This window comes from Salvia splendens, chromosome 15 (genome assembly GCF_004379255.2).
Source record: "Salvia splendens isolate huo1 chromosome 15, SspV2, whole genome shotgun sequence".
NCBI classification, from domain to species: Eukaryota; Viridiplantae; Streptophyta; class Magnoliopsida; order Lamiales; family Lamiaceae; genus Salvia; species Salvia splendens.
The window spans coordinates 730,421-743,192 of record NC_056046.1 but is presented as its reverse complement, the minus strand read 5'-3'; the positions used below and the strand labels follow the sequence as shown (position 1 = coordinate 743,192).

The following is a 12,772-nucleotide window of genomic DNA, read 5'->3' as shown; positions in this document are numbered from 1 at the left end:
GTTTGCAAACCCTTTTCCCGGTGCATTGTTGATGATTGTTTTGAATTGTATAGACGCATTTACTACTCCGTGATTTATACATTACTTAAAAACTTCAATTGAATTTTTAATCTTACTAGAAAATTATGTTCATACTGTATTTGATTATTTTTAAAGGATTAAGTTGAACTCAAATAAGTTTATAAACACAAATACGAATATTGAATAATAAAAATGACTGTGAAAAAAGTACTGGAGACTGGAGACTGGAGTCCACGTGGATATATCACTCATTAAGGATTATTTTTTTAATTACACTCTTAATTTTGTAAATTTTGCATACATTTTCGCTTTCAGATTTCATTTCTCTATTAGGAATCCAGTTCTTCGTCTCGAATTTCCGAAAACAACGTTCCCTCACCGTGAATCTCTTCTCAAACACAAATAGCTCCAATTTCAACGATTTTAATTTATTTTTTTTCATCGTAGCATTTCAAAATGAGGGCTAAAGTTGTGGTGTTTCCGATCAGAGGAAGGAATTGGTGTTTCAGCCGATCGATTGACCCTTCTACGGCCGCCGCTCAACCATCCACCGCTCCGTCGACGGTGAAGGAGCTCTGGAGCAAACTCTCCGGCAATAAGCCCTCCGAGGACTCGAAAGTCGAGCTCGCCGTTGATTTCTTCGCAAACAAGGTCTCCTCGTTAGCTTTTGTTTGTTTCTGATTGGTTGCATTTGTTTTAGTTTCATTTTGATTTGTGCGGAACGGTTTTGTGGTAAATGTTCAGCTAGCTGAATAGTTTTGCATTTTGTTGCTGTTGCTTTGTGCTGCGTAGTTTATTGCACATTTGGTGTTTCTAGGGATTTTGGGCGACTACTGTGAAAATGTGTGGATTTTTAGTGAGTAATGTGTAGATGGCTTATGTACTAGTAGTACTTATTAACTAAATCAGTTTCCCATTGTTGTTGCTTGACATGCTAATATTTCTCATGAAAATACATTACTGATATTGCATTTGGCTGGAAATGTATAAGGAGAAGGTTCGTGTGATTTTGATTGATTGCATGAATTGTTTTTGGTGAATGATCTCACTGGTGACTGGTGAGTGATCTCACTGGTGACTGGTGAGTGATCAGTAACAGTGTTATCATATGAAACCAGTCACACAATGCAGTACCAATAATGGAATCTTGATATGAAGTGTGAATGGATTAATTAATGTTTGGGAAGCAGGTTAGCTATTAGTTGTTACTAGGTTCTGAGTGTGTCAATCTAACTGTTAGCATTGGTAATATATATAGATGAATGGAGCTTGGACTAAGCTGGAGAAGGCACCCCAAGGAACTTTAAAGAGTAAAATTCATGGGTATAATTACATGCATGATATTATTCGTGTCTTTTCTTTTGAGTTTTGATTTGTTGTGAATTATTTTTGCAGCTCACTAGCCACTAAGCTAGAGTTTGTGGAATGGGGAAAATGTGTTCTCAGTACCATTTAAATTTAGCTGATCTTTCTAACATGTAGGTTGGGAGTGAAGTTATTGTCACGTGTGAAGCCATCAGAAATCTTCTTTAAATCTATTCCAAAGGAGATTAATAGAGTGGATATTGTGTATCCATCGAGGTAATCTGATTCCGTTCCATGTATGATCATGACATCTTTAGTTAGTACCCCTCTCTTCTCCACCTATTTTGATGCCAGCCTAAATTCTAAGATAAAATGAAAATTAAAATTTTGAGCTGCATACCTTGCTGGAGAACAGTATACGAAATCTCATGCGATCCTCTTTTTACTCAAAAAGAAAACATTGGGGAAAGAACATAATATTGGTGCATATTCCAAAGGCCATTTTCATTAGTGCATACTGCTATGCACCTCACAAAATGATAGAACTAGCAATTTTTAGAATTTAAAAATTCAAGCAACCAGAAAATTATGGGAAAGCAAAAGTAGTTATTATAAGATTAAAATGTCATGCAGTTGTTACATGATTTGATTCTGTGGAGATATATTTTCTTAATACTCTGCTTCTACCCGTGACAGTTTGAATCCAAGACTTGTTCGTCGAAGACTCCAACATCTAGCATTCAGGTAACTTATAGAATCTTATGTGATAATTTTCGCAAGCTTGATCATAATCATCGATTTTTAATTGAAGAGTAGCACTAAATCTCATGTTGTACTCTGGCTTTATTGTGCGAAGGCATGAGTATCATAAATGTAGCATGGCTGCTGTGCCTAGGTTTCATCGTCTATAGACTTCCTGCTTCCCCATTTTTTTGCTGTTATTTGATTAGGTTGTTAATCTTTCTGGCAATAAATGCCTACCCCATAAACATTTATCATTCAAATAAAATGTGAAACATGATTACCAGGGGATCGGTTATTCACACAAAATACTTCTACTGCTCAGCCATAATGGTGCCTTTGACATCAGTTTTCATGGTATGCCACTGCACCTACATATGAAATTGATTTTATCTTGTGATCTATTTCCAAATTCAATAAGTCATTCCTTTTCATCAAATCTTGGTAATCATATGCAGGTTCTTCCTTTGCCTAACATCCCATTCTTTTGGCTCTCGTTCCGCGCCTATTCTCACTGGAGAGCATCACAGGTATGGGATCATCAGAAAACATTTTGTCAAAAACACAACCTTTTGATGCTCTTTAAGAGCGTTAGTACATACCCCTTTCTTTATTTGCTTACATTTTATTTTCCTTTTAGGGAAGTGAAAAGCTTATGCACTTAGTCACTGATGCCTCCTATCGACCTAATCCTTCTGATCAGACGTCCAAAACCGAAGATAGTTCCACTCAAGATAAAAACAATGAAAATGCGACAACTTCTCTATTCGTAAGCATCATTTCCAACTGACCTCCACATCTTGGAATAAAAATATATGCCAGCCAAGTAAATTGATTTAGTTCATTTTTTGATGTGTGAAAGTGCGTAACATGTCTTATTAGGTTCCGCTAGAAACTAATTGCCTCGGGATGTTTTGTTATCTTGCCTAGGTTTTTCAGCCGTCGGAAGAACTGGAAAAGCTTATCCAGAAGGAGGACAGCGATAATGGTCTGAGTGAGTGTGCGTTATCGAAGATTTGCCAGAAACACTACCTGATAGCTGCAGATGTGAAGAAATACAGGGATTCTGTTTAGTCATCAGTTTTAGTTGGTTTCTGCTGCTTTCCAGTTTAGTGAATTCCATTCATTCTTGAGAAATTCTTTGCTATTTACCCTTGTTTTTCCTGGTTAGAATTTGAGCAAATCTGTATATGTTCCTTGTAGAAAAAGCAATAAAAATTGCCCATTAAGTTATGGCAATGGTGCAAGAAACTATAATCTGGGTTCATGAATTCTTAAATTGGGACAAATGCTATGGATTTGTTATTTTAGATATGTAACTTCATTTTTGCCAATTGCTTATACTATTTTCTTATTTATTTTCAGTTCATGAAAGAATATCAGTTAAAGATTGTGATTATCATAATATGTGATTATGAATTTAGTAAAAGATTGTGTTAAATTCGACAATAAAAAAAGTAAAATAAAAAAACTAGAATTTCCTAAACTGGGCTTGGGGGCGCACTAGGCCCATATCTTATTAGGCCTGCAATTCGGCCCATTACTAATTTCACATTACAATTCGAATAGTAATAACTTGTTTTTCACTCCTTAAAATTGCTCAGTTCTTCCTTCTCCCCAAGAAAAGTTTCACTTCACCGAAAACCAGAAGAAAAATTCGATTAGAATTTGGGGAGATGGCGCACGATCCAGAAGATGAGATCAAGGACGAGAAGAACCCTAAGCCACTCGATGAAGATGATATCGCCCTCCTCAAAACCTATGTAAGTATTTTCATTTCTCTCAATTTTGTTTATTAACCCTAATTTACCGGATTCTATTGCTTGTATGTTGGTTTCTCTGGACATTAAATAGCTGAACTTCGGTGCTATTTGTCTTTGTAACTCATGCCTTTTTATTTTTGTAGACTGAGGATCTAGCTGATGAATGTTTTTAGTGGAAATTTGATTTATTTAGTTTTCCCTGAAATTAATAAGCTGATGGTCGGACTAAACTCTAGGTAGTTTTGATGTTATTGATGATGCTTCGTGTATACTTATGGTAGATGGTTTTGGTTCTGAACTGGGATGTGCTGAAATTTCTGCTTTTTTTGCTAATTTTTAGCTCAATTAGCAAGTACTTATAGTATCTGCTGAAAATGAGAACTTTCTGTTTACTATTTTTGAGCTCAATAATTTCTAATTCCTGTATATTGCACTGGGAAAGTTTTTTTTTTAAATGTGTAAGCAGTTGTTACATGCGACTGGACTTTATATGGGTCACATGGCATGTTTCGCTGCGGCAATTGAAATTGTTTGTATGTTGGTATATGCAGGGTTTGGGACCTTACTCGAACAGCATAAAGAAAGCTGAGAAGGAAATCAAGGAAATGGCAAAGAAGATTAATGATTTATGTGGTATGAAAAAGTACTGGCTTCTGCTCTCATTTGTGCGCCTAGTTAGTATACTATTTTGATGCTAATACGCAGTTTTCAATTCCTAACAGGTATTAAGGAATCAGACACTGGTTTAGCTGCACCAAGTCAGTGGGATCTTGTATCTGATAAGCAAATGATGCAGGAGGAACAACCTCTTCAGGTATTACTTTCTAGATGCCTACTAAACATCTCTCTAGATTCATATCTTAAGATATAGTTTTTTTTTCTTGGAATAGGTTGCACGATGCACAAAGATTATAAATCCAAACACAGAGGATGCTAAATATGTTATAAATGTCAAGCAGATTGCCAAGGTATGTTCCTGCCTCATTCATAGATTTGCCCCAATGATATTTCATTGTTCATCCCTGATTCCCTAGAAAAATAAGAAAGAGATAGGTTTACACCACCATATCTATCCAGACATCTAACCTCTCTGGTATCATACTTTATACATGTACTTGATGGGCATTTATGCCTTTTCTCTTTGTTGCTAGTGTTGTGTGGTCAACTTGTTTATCACTTGTGTGTTTTCTTGTGGCAGTTTGTTGTGGGACTGGGTGATAAAGTCTCACCTACTGATATTGAAGAAGGCATGCGTGTTGGGTGAGATTTTCCATCTTTATGTTCATTTGTCTTTCTTGAGGCAGAATGTTACGCCTGAGATTCTGATTGCTGGTCATGTGGGCTTTTCTTATGTTTCTTTTGCTGTTTTCTTGCAGTGTGGACAGGAATAAATATCAAATTCAGATTCCTTTGCCTCCAAAGATTGATCCGAGTGTTACAATGATGACTGTGGAGGAAAAGCCAGATGTTACATATAACGATGTTGGGGGATGCAAGGAGCAAATTGAAAAGATGAGAGAGGTTTGTTATATAATGGCACTTGAATGTTGTCTGCATGCGATATAGTTATAGGTTAAAATTATCAACTGCAAAATTGACCGGATTTGTGAATAATAATTTCATCCTCAGGTGGTTGAGCTGCCTATGCTTCACCCTGAAAAGTTTGTAAAGCTGGGGATCGATCCTCCAAAGGGTGTTCTGTGCTATGGTCCTCCTGGAACTGGCAAAACTCTCCTAGCAAGAGCTGTGGCTAATCGAACTGATGCATGCTTTATCCGTGTTATTGGTAGTGAGCTTGTCCAGAAATATGTTGGTGAGGGAGCTCGTATGGTTCGTGAACTATTTCAGGTGCCACACCCTCTGTTTTGCTATTTTCCATGCACATTATCATCTTAATTTCGAATTTACCTGATGTATCTTTTCTCTGTTCCCCTCTGCAGATGGCTCGCTCCAAAAAAGCTTGTATTGTATTTTTTGATGAAGTAGATGCCATTGGAGGTGCACGATTTGATGATGGGGTGGGTGGAGACAATGAGGTTCAACGCACCATGCTCGAAATCGTGAATCAACTGGACGGATTCGATGCTCGTGGGAACATTAAAGTTCTTATGGCAACTAACAGGTTAGTACTGTATTTTGGCTTGATTGGTAGCCTTTTCACAGTGGACATCACTTTTGGCTTGTTAGGATCACAACTTTTTAAATTTGCAGGAGATGTACTTACACTGGTTCATCATCCCTTCTCCACTTGATGAATCATAACAAGTTATAGCTTCTTAATGAACTTTTAAAGCTGGAGCTGTATATTTTCTTAAATAAAGATAGAACCCCCACAACTAAATGCTTTATTGACTGAAATCTTTGATAAAGCAATATGTTTGAACATAATATGATTTCTTTTGGTCATTGAGCTTTGCATAAATTTGTCAAGCACTTCTTCAATTAACATGTTCTCTCTATGCAGACCTGACACCCTTGATCCGGCGCTTTTACGTCCTGGACGACTGGACCGGAAAGTTGAATTTGGACTGCCAGATCTAGAGAGCAGGACCCAGATCTTCAAGATTCACACACGCACAATGAACTGTGAGAGGGACATTCGATTTGAACTTCTCGCTCGGCTCTGCCCAAATTCTACTGGTAAAATGTTACTAACTAATGCTGGCATTGTACCCGAAATTAAGTTGATGGACATTGCCAATTTGCCATGGATGCTAACTGGTTCTCTGTTTACGTTCAGGTGCCGACATTAGAAGTGTGTGCACAGAAGCAGGAATGTACGCTATCCGTGCAAGAAGGAAGACGGTCACCGAGAAAGATTTCCTGGACGCTGTCAACAAAGTCATCAAAGGATATCAGAAATTCAGTGCAACACCCAAGTATATGGTTTACAATTAGTCACTCTATCACGTTACTCTTTCTGTATGCTACGAGATACACAGCTGGAGCAACATACGTTTCGATCTTGGCTGCCAATTCGAAATGGTACGCAGTGGCAAACTGTCTTTATTCACCTTTTATTTCAGTTGACATTGGCATTTGGTATCTCTCCTCTCTCTGTACCGAACTCTTCTTGTTTAAATGTAATTTGATCAGAATGAAAGCAGTGATGTTAGGGTCGCAGGGCGCACCGGGTCGATGAGGTGAAAATTCGGGTCGCGGGTTGATGCTGTCGAGAGACCCACGAATCTAGGCTAATTTTTTTGCCTTTTAATGTTAAATCAAATAATATATTACTCTAATGTTTATAATATATCAAATAATATAAATGTAGATGTAATTCATGTAAATAGAGATAAAGTGGAAAATAGAAATGATAAAAAATATCAAAACAATTCATAAGTCATAACACAAAATAAATAATTGAAACCATTGTCTGAAAATATCAAAAGAAAGAAATATATGAATGGTGGCAGCAAAAGATCTTTGAATTGTTTATTTGTTTAGGAATGAGGCCGAACTCTAAAGTGTAGAAAGTAGGTTTGAAAAGTTTGATGTGGTGCATGCATATATATAGAGAATTGAGATTGAGAAAGTCAGAAAATGTTTGATATATTTGAGAAAATAAGAGAGAGCAGATTTTTAGGTAAGTTTTACTTTTATATTATGTTTATTTTAGTAAATATAAATCAGCATCGAAGGGAAAGATTTAACTAAAAAAGATTTAAGGATTTATCTTAAAACATGACTGCGCAGCAAGTGTTAGGGCGACCCAGCCGACGCACTCGACCCGGGCTACCCAGGCGACCCAACGGCGACCCTGTATCTCGATCAACCCACCCATGTTGGGGCGGTGATGGTCTCGACCCAGGCGACCCGGGCGACATTTTGACAACACTGAATGAAAGTGAATTTATTGTGGATTTGTTCATGATTCAGTTTATTCAGCCAACTATAGCTGCTCTTCTAGATGGTTTGACTTTTGAGTGAACCTATCAATAAGGCATCCAAGTCAAAACGTGTATGCTGGCTGCTATTAAATTCATACAAACTATTTGACCAAACAAATGCTTGGATTATAAATTCTTACAATCTTTAGTCAAAGCTACAAAATTTAGCTAGTCACAAATTTTATTTTCTTTGCACAAACAGGCACACTAGCTTTCACTATAGCCAAGATATTCAATCATCACACCTCGTGCTTGACTACAATATTAAAGGTATTTTTTAAACCTTAATAGTCAACCAAAAACACAAATTAACAACTAATCCCTCCATTCCCCACGTATTGGGTTTTAAGAAATGTAATAAAAATTGAGTTGAAAAGGTTAGTGGAATGTGAGTTCTACTTTTATATACTTCGGGTTTTAAGAAATGTAATAAAAATTGAGTTGAAAAAGTTAGTAAAATGTGAGTCCTACTTTTATATACTCCCTCCATGAAATATTGTCCAAGTTAGATGAGTTGGTGGAAAGTGGGGTCCATTTATCAAAAATAGAAAAAAAAAATAAAGTGGACAATTTTTCATTTGACTAAAATGATAAAACTGGACAACATTTCATGGACGGATGGAGTATTAGTTTTATAATAAAATGTGAGTAGGAATGAGTTAGTAGAATAGACTCCATCATCAAAAATGGTAAAAAGTGAAATGAGACAAATTTTGTGGGACGGATGGAAATGGAAAAATGAGACAAACTTACAGGGAAAGAAGGAGTAACATTGTGGGACATATTAGAGTCCACCGTGGGACCGCCGCGGCGGTGGACGAGGCGGAGCGGCTGTTTCGCGGTGGTCCAAAACGTTTTTTTGATGACTAGGCGGACAAGTTTTTGTGGCGGTGGCTTACGCCTCTTTCTCTTAGGCTATCCACAATGGCGCCTAGCGCACCGCCTAGCCGAGCGCCGGCGCTAGGCGGTCGCTAGGCGAACCATTGCAGCTTCCGAAAACCGCCGAGCGGTTTTTCGGAATTAAAAATCGCCTAGCGCTAGGCGGTCGACGGGCGCTGGGCGATCCGCTCGGCGCCATTGCAGCGTCGGGATCGCCCAGCGGTTTTTTTGTTTTTTTTTTTAAATTTTCGAGACACTATATATACGCGATTTGCACTTCATTTTCATTCGCACCACTTGTATTAACGAGTACTCTCTCTATCTTAATTTCTATACAAGATCAACACCGAGAAATGGATCTAAACAACGAGGGAGCCACCGAGTGATTTTTTTTTAAAAATTTTCGAGACACTATATATACGACGGAATCGAGGGAGCCACCGAGTGATTTTTTTTAAGTAATGTACTTTTTTTTAATGTAATTTTTATTATTAATGTACTTTTTTAAAATTTTAGTACTTTTTAAAATTTATTGTACCTTTTTAATTTATTGTACTTTTTTAAAAATTAAAATAGTATTATTAATGTTTCCCGTATATGTCTCGTAAATTAAATTCCGTATATTGTGTTATTAGTGATGTGGCTATTGATGTGGCTGGGCTATTTATGATATGGCTAGGCTATGACTGGGCTATTTCTGATGTGGCAGGAGGATTTTTAGTATTGATGATGTGGCAGGAGGAGTTTGTGGCTGGGCTATGGCTGAGCTATTGCTGGGCTATCACCAGTGTGGATACCCTTATGTGGACACTCTTAAATCTTTGGCCGATATTAACAAATTGACAGCTTAAATTTTCTATATATCATAACAACTACTTCAACTCAAACACGAGAAATTTAAACACACAACTATGGAGTTTAACATCCCATCAACACTCATACCTCTAATCCCCTTTCTCCTCTTCCTCTTCCTCTTCATATTTCTCAAATCTCAAACAATCTCAAAATCAGCAAAGAGTTACTCACACATCCCCGGCCCCAAACCCCTCCCTCTCATCGGCAACCTCCACCTCATGCTGCGCGCCTCCTCCAGCGCCCACCGCCTCTTCCGTTCCCTCGCTGCCAAACACGGCCCCCTGATGCACCTCCAGCTCGGCGAGCTCCACTTCCTCATCGTCTCCTCCGTCGACTTCGCGAAGCAAGTGATGAGAACTCACGACGCCAACTTCGCCAACCGCCCCACGCTGCTGGTGTCGGAGGAGCTCTCCTACAGCAGCACCGGCGTCGGGAGCTCCCCCTACGGCGCCTACTGGCGCCAGCTGCGGAAGATCTGCAGCGCCGAGCTTCTGAGCGCGAAGCGCGTGCAGTCCTTCCGCAGCATAAGAGAGGAGGAGAGCACGAACATGTGCGAATGGATCGCTTCCCGCGATGGATCGCCGATTGATCTGTCGGAGAGGCTTTACTTGGCGATGTACGATATCACTTCGAGGGCGGCCGTGAAGGCGAAAACCGGAGAGCGCGAGGCGATGGTTTCAATAGTTGTGGAATACTTGAAGTTAGCTTCGGGATTCATGATGGTGGATCTTTATCCTTCCATTAAATTGCTGCCGTTGATCAGTGGAGCATGGATCAAGATCCGACGGCTCCGTCGCAAGTCGGATGAGGTGCTGAACGGCATCATCGAGAACCATAGAGCAGCAGCCAACTCTGATGACGCCGATGATGATGCCAAGTTTGAAGGTTTCTTAGATATCCTTCTCAAGTTTGAAAAAGATGGGACTATAACTACCGACAACATCAAAGCAGTGCTCCTGGTATGTTGTTTTTTCGATTTTTAAATTAAAGATGCATAAATTTAAATGGGATATTGACACCTAATATCATGAAACTTTAAAAAAGTTGGATTTTTTCTCACGAACTTTGAAATTGATGAATAATATCACGAACTTTATCCCGAGTTTGTTATTTCCCATCAGTGAAAAAATTCTGACTATATTAATAAATTGAAGAACAAATTTGAAGGGTGTGCTTCAAGAAAAACTATTCTCAAAGATTGAAAATCTTGAAACTCTCGAAGTTATTGCCGAAAAATTACGAAAAAAATCCATATTATGATATTATTTGCCAGAATTTTTTCATTAGTGGAGAATAACAAACTTGAGGTAAAGTTCATGGGAAAAATCTAACTTTTTGAAAGTTCCACGATATTAGGTGCCAATATCCCAATTTAAAATTATACTCCATGTATCAAAGTTATTTGTCAACTGGGACGGCTGACAACTGGCCTAGCACGGCCCAAACCCAGTATCAGCCTACCAGTGAAACGAAGCAGGTATGATCTAGATTCATTGGAATGAGCTTCAACTGGGTCATTTTTAAAGGCAGGCAGCCCAGGCCCAAGATCAGCCCAGTTAAACCCACGCCTATTAATTCTATATTTTAATTATTTTTACTATGAATTTAATAAATTTTTGTGTGTTTATCCTAAATACTACTCCCTCCATCCCACTTTAGAAGTCCCAGTTGAGTTCAACACGGATTTTAAGAAATGTAAAAGAAAGTTGGTGAAAAAAGATAGTGTAACGTGGGTCCTACTTTTTTATATTAGTTTTATAATAAAATGTGAGTGAAAAAATGTTAGTGGAATATAGGGCCTAATACCATTTATGAAATATTTCAACCAGGACTTCTAAAGTGGAACACCCAAAAATGGTAAATCGGGACTCCTAAAGTGGGACAGGGGAAGTATTAATTTATAATATATAATAAAAATAATTTTCGGTATAGATCCAAAACCACTTACCAAGTGGGACTGGGCTAAGTCCAGATTTATAACAAAATCCCAACCCAGCCCAACCCCCTTATGTTGTGGGCTTGGATTGGCCCAGTCTATTTGTAATCTAGATAAATTGCTTTATTTTGTTTAAGGCATATTCGGAAATCTTATTGATACCATGTTAAAAGTTCATTGATTTCATTTTAAAACAATTGATGACAAGTAGAATTATTGATAAGCCTTACATAATTGTTCTAGTTCTCCATTTGCATACACTTATTTCATTTTTTCCAACATCTTTTCCATGTAAGGATATGTTCCTAGGGGGAACGGACACGTCAACCGCTACGTTAGAATGGGCAATGTCGGAGATGATAAGAAACCCTACCACACTCAACAAGGCACAACAAGAAGTAAGAAAGGTTTTCGATGACAAGGGATACATTGACGAAGAAAAGTTAGATGAGCTAAAATACCTCAAATTAATCATCAAAGAGACTTTGAGATTGCGCCCTGCGTTGCCGCTTCTAGTACCGAGAATGAGTTCCCAAAGATGTGAAATTAATGGTTACGAAATCCCAGCAGGAACCAGAGTGATGGTGAATGGATGGGGACTAGGAAGAGACCCTGAGTATTGGAACGATGCAGAGAAGTTTATTCCAGAGAGGTTTGAGGGAAGCGAGCATGATTTCAATGGGAGCAATCTTGAATACGTACCATTTGGCGCGGGGAGGAGAATATGTCCCGGCATGTTGTTCGGGTTGGCCAACGTGGAGCTTCCGCTTGCGATGCTCCTCTATCATTTTGATTGGAAAATGCCAAATGGGATGAACCATGAAGAATTGGATATGACAGAGGGCATTGGCGCCACGGTTAATAGGAAACACCATTTGCGTCTGATTCCCGTTGTTAAGCGACCTTTGCGTGCAGGTGCTCTGTTGATTTAAGGAGTCTTTACTTTGAGCGATGGGAGTCAGTGACGAAGCCAGAATTTTACGGTTGTGGGGTCTAAATAAAAATTTCAAATAATAAAATGAAACATAAATAATATTAAATAATATAAATATACTGTTGTAAACACATAGTTCCATACAATGATGTTATAACACTCCTCTTCTATTTTTCATCTTCTGAAACCGCTGCATAATAGCTTCATTAGTTACATTAACAAATACATCATTCTCAATATAAGGAACTAAGCAATCATTCAATAGCTGGTCTCCCATACGATTCCGTAGAGAAGTCTTAACGAGCTTCATTGCTGAAAAAGCTCTTTCTACTGAAGCAGTGGCAACGGGTAAGAGCAATGACAGTTTAATTAACAAATAAACCAACGGAAAATTCTCATGTTTCCTTGTAGAAACCATATTCTGAGCAATGCAATTCCCGATACTTTT

General features: G+C 38.3%; 3 protein-coding genes across 6 annotated transcripts; all 3 read left to right on the top strand.

The window, feature by feature from the left end:
- The first annotated feature begins 306 nt into the window (after nucleotides 1-306).
- Nucleotides 307-3,386, top strand: LOC121766579 (uncharacterized protein C23H3.12c-like). Its single transcript, XM_042162852.1, has 8 exons — nucleotides 307-672; nucleotides 1,280-1,344; nucleotides 1,504-1,602; nucleotides 2,023-2,070; nucleotides 2,355-2,424; nucleotides 2,526-2,597; nucleotides 2,708-2,836; nucleotides 2,998-3,386. Exons 1-8 carry the CDS (start codon nucleotides 478-480, stop codon nucleotides 3,139-3,141), a joined length of 822 nt encoding a protein of 273 aa, XP_042018786.1. The 5' UTR covers nucleotides 307-477; the 3' UTR covers nucleotides 3,142-3,386.
- A 281-nt stretch (nucleotides 3,387-3,667) lies between these two features.
- LOC121768304 (26S proteasome regulatory subunit 7) lies at nucleotides 3,668-7,990 on the top strand. 4 transcript variants are annotated; one of them, XR_006043341.1, is made up of 11 exons: nucleotides 3,668-3,830; nucleotides 4,382-4,463; nucleotides 4,553-4,644; nucleotides 4,721-4,798; nucleotides 5,029-5,090; nucleotides 5,207-5,351; nucleotides 5,460-5,678; nucleotides 5,771-5,952; nucleotides 6,295-6,470; nucleotides 6,571-6,815; nucleotides 7,923-7,990. XR_006043341.1 is itself a non-coding variant. In XM_042164760.1 (10 exons), exons 1-10 carry the CDS (start codon nucleotides 3,744-3,746, stop codon nucleotides 6,726-6,728), a joined length of 1,281 nt encoding a protein of 426 aa, XP_042020694.1. In that variant the 5' UTR covers nucleotides 3,668-3,743; the 3' UTR covers nucleotides 6,729-6,933. The 4 variants fall into 4 exon arrangements, 1 of the variants encoding a protein (XP_042020694.1); XR_006043343.1 differs by lacking the exon at nucleotides 7,923-7,990 and adding an exon at nucleotides 6,938-7,110; XR_006043342.1 differs by lacking the exon at nucleotides 7,923-7,990 and adding an exon at nucleotides 6,927-7,110.
- Nucleotides 7,943-12,467, top strand: LOC121768303 (desmethyl-deoxy-podophyllotoxin synthase-like). Its single transcript, XM_042164759.1, has 3 exons — nucleotides 7,943-7,990; nucleotides 9,309-10,413; nucleotides 11,687-12,467. The coding sequence occupies exons 2-3, from the start codon at nucleotides 9,511-9,513 to the stop codon at nucleotides 12,320-12,322; spliced, it is 1,539 nt and encodes a 512-aa protein (XP_042020693.1). The 5' UTR covers nucleotides 7,943-7,990; nucleotides 9,309-9,510; the 3' UTR covers nucleotides 12,323-12,467.
- The last annotated feature ends 305 nt before the right edge of the window (nucleotides 12,468-12,772 follow it).

Coding starts and splice junctions, on each gene's coding strand:
- LOC121768303 (XM_042164759.1), top strand. CDS start 9,511: ATGGAGTTTAACATCCCATCAACACTCATACCTCTAATCCCCTTTCTC. Junction 10,414..11,686: donor ACATCAAAGCAGTGCTCCTG/GTATGTTGTTTT, acceptor TTTCCATGTAAG/GATATGTTCCTAGGGGGAAC.
- LOC121768304 (XM_042164760.1), top strand. CDS start 3,744: ATGGCGCACGATCCAGAAGATGAGATCAAGGACGAGAAGAACCCTAAG. Junction 4,645..4,720: donor AGGAGGAACAACCTCTTCAG/GTATTACTTTCT, acceptor TTCTTGGAATAG/GTTGCACGATGCACAAAGAT. Junction 5,953..6,294: donor GTTCTTATGGCAACTAACAG/GTTAGTACTGTA, acceptor CTCTCTATGCAG/ACCTGACACCCTTGATCCGG.
- LOC121766579 (XM_042162852.1), top strand. CDS start 478: ATGAGGGCTAAAGTTGTGGTGTTTCCGATCAGAGGAAGGAATTGGTGT. Junction 1,603..2,022: donor GATATTGTGTATCCATCGAG/GTAATCTGATTC, acceptor TACCCGTGACAG/TTTGAATCCAAGACTTGTTC. Junction 2,837..2,997: donor ATGCGACAACTTCTCTATTC/GTAAGCATCATT, acceptor TATCTTGCCTAG/GTTTTTCAGCCGTCGGAAGA.